The following is a 7,992-nucleotide window of genomic DNA, read 5'->3' as shown; positions in this document are numbered from 1 at the left end:
CGACGATCTTATTGGTTATAGCACCCGTCATGCAAGGTTTGGCCACGGTTAGGCGGGATGAGATCGAGTTCGGTTGAGGAACACTAAATGCGGCCTAGCTGAGCTCATTTGACTGAAGTGGTCGTCCGTACTGCTGTTTTACTGCCCTCGATGCTCATATGAGAAGACGATGCCAGAGAGACGATTTATATTTAAACATGTGTTATAGAAATATCAACGTTATAATCGGAATTATGTCGGAGGTCCATTTTTATAATACATCGTCTCTCTTTTGCTGCATTTTTATACAAGGTGCTTACGTCGATCGTTTAATGGAAACCCCGTGTGATATCGCGCAGTGATTTTATTAAAATATAACAAATATATACACTCTGACTTTGATAGACTCATACAACGAAATTACTACATTTTACCTTTCGTTTATCGGGGCAGCGAAATGATACTGTAGTGTACAGCATTACAGTTTCATCTCGTGATTGAGGGATTAGCGCCCCCTACTGACGTAATGCAGACACTGCAATTATTGTCGGGAGGTCAGTAGGATTGAGTAGCCTGTTGCAACTGAACTGTCGTTATAGAATAATCTGACTGATAAAAGTAAAAAGTAGTCCTCCCAATAATTACTAGAACAAGAGTAAGAAATGACTCTTGAAAAAAACAAAACACTCAAGTACTGAGTAAGTGGTGCAAGACTTCTAGTTTCTTATTTGTTTAACTAATTGGATAATTTATATCAGAGGAAAAACAAAAGGAAATCTTTATGAAATAACGTAAATTAAGGCTTCATCCACAAAAATTATCTGCAATAAACCTTTTTTTGTTGTTGTTGCGAAACAGCATAAAAGGATGTGATTACATAGAAAACTCCAACGTGTTATCTCAGCTTTGAAGTAGAGTTCTTGTATGTAGGCTAACATGTCAACATCTTCAGGCAATTATATGTTTTGTTTTGTTTTTTTTGTTTTGTTTTTTAAATAGCCCATTCATTTTATGTACAGAAAATCTTCACTGGGGTCACAGCGGGTGTACTGGAGTCCATCTGCAAGGTGAATATAGATTTCTGCCAAGTTTCACGAAAATGTCAGAATTCACAACAGGTATTTTATCCACTAAAATGTCCAAGGGCGTATACTCTCTACTCTTCCATTCCATCTGTTTGACTCTACATTCAGTGGCCGCTTCACTCTGACAACGCCTTATTTAAAGCCTTGCCATGGCAAAGTAGCCTACTGTTGATCAACAATTCATGGTCAGATCAAACACCTGCTGTGACGTTTGTCATTTAGCTCCTTGAACAGAACAGCAAGCTGTGCAAAACATACTGAAACATTGAAAAGTTTGACAGGTTCAGTTAGAAGTTCAGAGGTCAAATAAATTCACATGTAAAGGTTAGAGTGCATTTTGATTTAACCATAAATTTCACCTAAAAGAGTATGTATTTGATAGATAGATTCCATTTTACAAATAGAACCCGAAATAAATACTCATACTATGCCACTTAATTTTAAATTCGAAACCTATTTTTAGTCAGTCAATGAGATAGAACTGGGATTTGTATATTTTGCTGTGAAGAGAGGCATATAAATTGTCAGAAAAGCCACAAAAAACCCTATTATAATTAATACTACTTCAACTACATTAATGTGACACTACAAATTACTTCTACTTATATCTTACTTGTGGCAATACTAGAAAGGCCTCTCCTGAAATCATGGGACCGTCTTTCCCATTTAATGTGAGCGTATTTGCAATTGAAAAGAAGTAGGTAGCGATTGTGACGATAAACCAGGCAAGCGTAAGTGACTATATGTGACAGTACACCACTCTTTATCTGCGGCAGCCCTGCAGAGATGAACCTTGCCGCTCGCCAATGGCTCCATCTGTCTGCGGCCCTGCAAGGAGGATATTTGCGTTTCTCTATGCTTACTCTGCCCCATGCTGCACTGCTAGGTCCACGCCAACGCCGACTCTGCTGGTGGGAGCTATATTTACAAACAGCTGCTGTGGCAATGACTACAGTGCCCTGAGAGGGAGGCATAATAATATTTAGCCTGATCTGTTATTTGTTTATAAGAGAGATATTGACATGCAGATACAATTGGACAATACATGCTGTAGGTGCTAGCTAGATTAGAAGGACCCACTGAACCAACTTTATACACTGTAGTATATTTTTAATATGAGTTTGTCATAGAAATTTATGTGTAAATAAACATCTGATGCAGGCATAAATATGCTTAGCAATGCGAGATATAGTCATAACAGCACTTACTCAAACATTTAACAGAAAGATAAACCGTCACAATTGCAAAGAAGCCCACAATGTACATTATAATGTTACTGTAGTATCAGTCATACAAACTCAATAAATAGTACAGTATACACATAAGCAAAATAAATATAGTTCACTGTTTCTTATACGCCCGTTCCCTTTTCTCTCCAGTATAGTTTTGCTTTCTGAAACTTTGCACAAAGTTAAAATTTTCTCTCAGCTCCAATAAAATTCCTTCTATCAGTATAACAACAATTTAGCTTCTAGCTTGCTCACAAGGGAAAGACCAGGAACCCAGAGAAGGTGGAGTATTTCCAGCCTCCCATCAGGTTACCCCTCTCTAGTCGGAGGTAGGCCTTGTCCCCTTTCTCCATGATCACCAAACCAGCATTTGTGGCTGCTTCCCTGGTCACGTCCTGATCTCCGGCGAAAGCAGAAATCATCGGCCAGCCATTCACCATCAAGCTCACCTGGGAGAAATTGTGGTCTGCTTTTACACTCTGAAGCTCAGCGGTTACGTACAGTCAACATCGCAGCTGAGCGACTTACCTGAATGGTCTGTCTGTTGTAGGCTTTCACAACATGGAAGTTGAAGCTGTAAACCCCTCTCCTTGGCGCAAGGAAGACGCTGCTCTCCTGATCAAAATGACTGCCCACATTCACCAAGATCTGAATTGACATCATGAAAGGATGAAGGATGGAAAGGTAAAATGCCGCATTAATACTGCCTTACAGGTTCCAAAATATTACACAAATGCAGTGATAAACTCAGCTTACATTTTCCGCCCTCAAAATATCACTGTAGGCTAAGTTAAATTTTATGTACCGGTAATAGGTCAACTATTATCCAGTGCATTGAATCGATCTATAAATGCATCAATTAAAACCAAATTATTTATGCCGTGATAAAATACTAAGATAATTGTTGGGTTGGGCTCGTTTAGCTGTGATAGTAATGACACAAAAAAATCATAAAAGAATGTAATTCAACACATTTTAATAGCATAAATTATTAAAATGCTGCAGATCAAAGGTGTCAAACTCATTATTGTTATGGGTCACAGACTGAATGCATATACACTGTAGATGTATGATTGCCTAATCGTAACACATACGTGACAAATTGATGGATAACTGATTCTGAAATCAGAAGCCAGTAAAAATGTTGTTCAACTAATTTTCAATTTATTTTCAAAAATGATTTGTTAACAAAAGTGCTTGCAATATCACAATGTTACTAAGAAATAAGATCATTTTCAATTGTAGCATTTTAGGGGAAAAAAAAAAAGGAAATCAATGCTCATGATTTGCCGTTGGGGGCCACGTAAAATGAAGTGGCAGGCCAGATCTGGTCCACGGGCCTTGAGTTTGACACTTGTGTTCTAGATTGTGCTAGAAATTCCCAGGACTTTTTAAAAGGGTGAAATTGTCCAATACTTGTTTAAAACTACATTAGAGACTTTCCATGGTGGAAGAAATACTCAATATTCACAACATTCAACAATCAAAAAAAAAAGGGGGGTGGGGCGGGGATTAATTAGTAAACACTAAGGGGCCTATTCACGAAGGAATTGCGTCGCCTTTGCACGGCGCTAACCCATAAAAATGGAGCAATCCGGGAGTGCCTAATTCACTAAACACGTGCAGATGAAATCTGTCACTAAGTGCACTGCCAACCAGATTGCGCCACTGTGTTATTTGCGTGTATGTAAATTAGGTCATTTGCATACATTTGACGCAAAATATGCCCACCCCAATGCAAATGAGACTCTGATATACAGCGTCTAATTCACTAACGCCAGCGCAAATAACCACATGTAGTTTGCGTGACGCAAATAACGTTTTTGGAAAGCATGTATTAACCTGACGCAACCTCGATCCTGGGATCATGACAGCAGTGCATGCCATTTGCGGCACAACATGATCACGCAGAGAGGAGAGAGAGAGAGAGAGAGAGAGAGAGAGAGACAGAGACAGAGAGACAGAGAGACAGAGAGAGAGAGACAGAGAGACAGAGAAAGAGAGAGAGAGAGAGAGAGAGAGAGAGAGAGAGAGAGAGAGAGAGAGAGAGAGAGAGAGAGAGATTTTTCTATGTTGGTTTAGGACACATAACGTAACCCGGGCTGGTCGGCAATGGCGGGGAGGCATTTTACGATCATTTTTACGTGCCAGATGCATATTGTACGCCCACGCCAACATCTGAAAATATATATTTTTAAAAACAATCGCACCATGCTCTGTACAGCTTAATGGCGCTCTAAACGCTTACTCTCGGTCCAACCTCGCTTTCTGATAATGTCATCTTTCTCGCAATTGTTACTAATAACAACCATGTTCTTGGCAAAAATCCATTGCCATGTGTGGTAAATCAGGTGCACATTTGCCCCAAGCTGTCAGTTTTGTGGGCGTGTTTGCGCCGGTATATGATTAGAGCAATATCCTTAGTGAATAGGTTGGTCACTGGGCGCAGACTGCGGGTGCAGTTGTGCAATATTTCGCACTATTACCGGACGCAGAGCATTCTTAGCGAATATACCCGAGTGTTATATACAAACTTAATAATCATCATCACTTCAGGTAGATACACAAACTAATACAGTATTTGCATCAATCCATTTTCTCTACATCTTATCTATTGGGGTCTTAGGTGAGCTGGAGTCAATCTGAGCTGACTTGGAGGCAGGCTACGCCCTGGACTGGTTGCCAGACAATCGTTACTTGTTTCATCAGCAGGTGTGATGTCATTTTTAGTCGACAGCAAGTAGCAGAATGAAATTTTAAAGGTATTAATTGTTCATAAAAAATAAAGAAGTTATCAAATGAACTCATTCACTCCAGGCCATTTTCACTGAAGCAACCCCCTTCGCTGCCGGCTGTTTTACTGGATTTTGACTGATTTTGTTGCAAGCCCTACAGCATATTGTGTTCTATTGCTATAAAAACATGGAACCTACCAAAAGAAAGATTAGAGTTTCTTCTTTTGTCAGGAAAAACAGTATATTTGTATCTGTTTCCGTTATACAGCAATTGGCATTAGATTATAGCTAAGTTTCATCATTATTCACAAATCTTTTTAGAATTGTGAGTAATTGAGCCTTTTTGCAACATGGCCCTGGTTGATCTCTTATACTCTGCTGCCACCTGCTGTCCATTTTTTCCATCCATCCATCCATTTTCTTGACCGCTTATTCCTCACAAGTGTTGTGGGGGGTGCTGGCGCCTATCTCAGCTGGCTCTTGGCAGTAGGCGGGGTACACCCTGGACTGGTTGCCAGCCAATTGCAGGGCACACAGAGACGAACAACCAACCACACGCACAAGCACACCTAAGGACAATTCGGAGCGCCCAATTAACCTGCTATGCATGTCTGGAATGTGGGAGGAGACTGGAGTACCCAGAGAAGACCCACGCGGGCACGGGGAGAACATGCAAACTCCACCCAGGAAGGCCGAAGCCTGGACTCGAACCCGAGTCCGCAGTACTGGGAGGCGCTCGTGCTAACCAGTTAATCACCGTGCCGCTGTCCTTTTTTTTAATTTTTTTTTTTATAATAACTACCATTGCTTCAATCATTCTCTTCAGAGGCTGCATCAAAGCCTTCCGTATACTCTAGCATAAAAAAAAAAAAAAAAAAAAAACGTCTATGGGAGCATGGTAATATTTAAAATAGAACGTATTTATACGTTGTTGGGAACAAATGAGATAATTATAGACATTTTTTTTATCTTCTTACTGCTGAAACTGGCTAAATGAGTCAAATATATATCCATCCATCCATTTTCTTGACCGCTTATTCCTCACAAGGGTCGCGGGGGCTGCTGGCGCCTATCTCATCTGGCTCTGGGCACTAGGCGAAGTACACCCTGGACTGGTTGCCAGCCAATCGCAGGGCACACAGAGACGAACAACCATCCACACTCACGCACACCTAGGGACAATTCGGAGCGCCCAATTAACCTGCCATGCATGTCTTTGGAATGTGGGAGGAGACCGGAGTACCCGGAGAAGACCCACGCGGGCACGGGGAGAACATGCAAACTCCACCCAGGAAGGTCCGAGCCTGGACTCGAACCGGAGACCAAATATATATATATATATATATATACACATACATACATACAAATATATATATATATATATATATATATATATATATATATATATATATATATATATATATATATATATATATATATATATGAATTTATCTGAATTTTACCCAATTGTGACTTATGAGGTTTTGGCCCGATGCCAGCAATATACAAAACATTCACACCTAAAGACAATTTATAGTCATCAATTAACCTAACAAAAGCAAGGGGAGAACATGCAAATTCCACACAGTCTGGATTTCAAACTCCCATTTTTTTATTCAAGTTTTGGTTTTATAGACTAACCTGCAAAAATTGTCACTTTATTGTCACGTTTCCCCCAAAATTTCCAACCTTGCAAATTTTGCATGCACACTTACATTATCAAAATAGATGATCATTGTGCGATTGCTCATGTCTGTAGGCTCGTGGTTGGTCTGGCGGCTGGCAGAGAAAGCCACTCGACCGCTGCCCGATCGGACAGACATGCCCAGAGCGTTCCCAGCAGGCTCCGACGACGGTGTGGAGTCACACACCACCAAACATTTCCCCTCAAGAATGATGGGCTCTGTGTCATTCTGCCCGCTGGCCCGTGGTGGCGCCCACAACAGCAGCAGAGCCAACAGTACGGTAAGATCACAGGTAAGCATGACTGATTCTTGTACGATTAGCCAATTATTGTTAAAATAAGGTTGTCGCCGTCACTGCTCAGAGTTGTTCATTCCTCGTTGTGGTTAAAGTTTCTTGTGTGCCAGTCCAAAGTCCCAAATCGCTCTGTTGCGGTATGAGAAGGCCTCAGCAGAATAGTTGACAAGTAGACCTCTGGTCTCTTCAACTTGACTTCCTCAGCAAAAAAAACCTGACAAGGCAGATGAAAAGTATCTGGGGATGGAAAGAATTTGACAGGATGAGCAAAATGTTGATGGCGCAGAGGATGGTTGCGAAAGATGCATGCATTTGATAACACGAGCACAAGACCGAGGTGGAGGGGGGGCAGGCAGAAAAAAGCGAGGGGGTGGAGGAACAACTCCACTGAGTGACCATCTGTCTTCTACACGTTGCTCCTTCCCACCTAACGCCGTTCGCTCAACATGCATTTCCTCACATGGTGCACGCACACTCCCACTTGTTTCACACCGCAAAATTAAACATAGACCAGTTTTACGTTCTCTCCGAGCTCTATAGTCAAACTAGTTGACTGTTAGAAGTATTTCGAAAGATTAGAAGATGCGCAAGTTCAAACTGATACATGCTCTGCTTTTCAATTGAAAATGATGGGAACTTAAGTGGTCTAACATTATGAATGATAAACAACAACAACAACAAAAAAGTGTCATGTCACCTGTATTCCCCTTTGAGAAATCTTGTCTGCTATACTCCAAGCTCTGGGAAAGCAATGAACAAAAATATTTGTTCTTCCTCCTCGTTCCTCACATAATTCCACACACCAGTCAGATCTGAGCCAAGACGGATATGTGATCATCTCTCTCGTTTCGTTCTCCCTCTCTATCTCTATCCCTATCTCACTCTGCCACCCCCACTTCACCGCCGCCTCTCTCATTCTCCATGCTACATCCACCCACTGCCACGGTGAAATTTCAAAAATATCAAAGTAATTGAGCATCCAAG

The 7,992-nt window shown here is 41.1% G+C and overlaps 1 protein-coding gene and 1 long non-coding RNA gene across 4 annotated transcripts; one reads left to right on the top strand and one right to left on the bottom strand.

Annotated features, from left to right (window-relative positions):
• The first annotated feature begins 81 nt into the window (after nucleotides 1-81).
• Nucleotides 82-7,337, top strand: LOC144002738 (uncharacterized). 3 transcript variants are annotated; one of them, XR_013278804.1, is made up of 6 exons: nucleotides 82-291; nucleotides 999-1,046; nucleotides 1,841-2,757; nucleotides 2,844-2,977; nucleotides 4,920-5,005; nucleotides 6,788-7,337. It is a non-coding gene; the product is annotated as an uncharacterized LOC144002738 (long non-coding RNA). The 3 variants fall into 3 exon arrangements; XR_013278805.1 differs by lacking the exon at nucleotides 1,841-2,757; XR_013278806.1 differs by lacking the exon at nucleotides 4,920-5,005.
• cbln12 (cerebellin 12) lies at nucleotides 2,146-7,860 on the bottom strand. The gene is made up of 4 exons (XM_077498196.1): nucleotides 7,706-7,860; nucleotides 6,744-7,245; nucleotides 2,822-2,941; nucleotides 2,146-2,742 (listed from the first exon to the last, which is right to left on the bottom strand). The coding sequence occupies exons 2-4, from the start codon at nucleotides 7,011-7,013 to the stop codon at nucleotides 2,545-2,547; spliced, it is 588 nt and encodes a 195-aa protein (XP_077354322.1). The 5' UTR covers nucleotides 7,014-7,245; nucleotides 7,706-7,860; the 3' UTR covers nucleotides 2,146-2,544.
• Nucleotides 7,861-7,992: the final 132 nt, after the last annotated feature.

This window comes from Festucalex cinctus, chromosome 1 (assembly GCF_051991245.1).
Source record: "Festucalex cinctus isolate MCC-2025b chromosome 1, RoL_Fcin_1.0, whole genome shotgun sequence".
Taxonomy (NCBI): domain Eukaryota; kingdom Metazoa; phylum Chordata; class Actinopteri; order Syngnathiformes; family Syngnathidae; genus Festucalex; species Festucalex cinctus.
The sequence above is the reverse complement of the archived record's forward strand: the minus strand, read 5'-3'. Positions and strand labels throughout refer to the sequence as shown.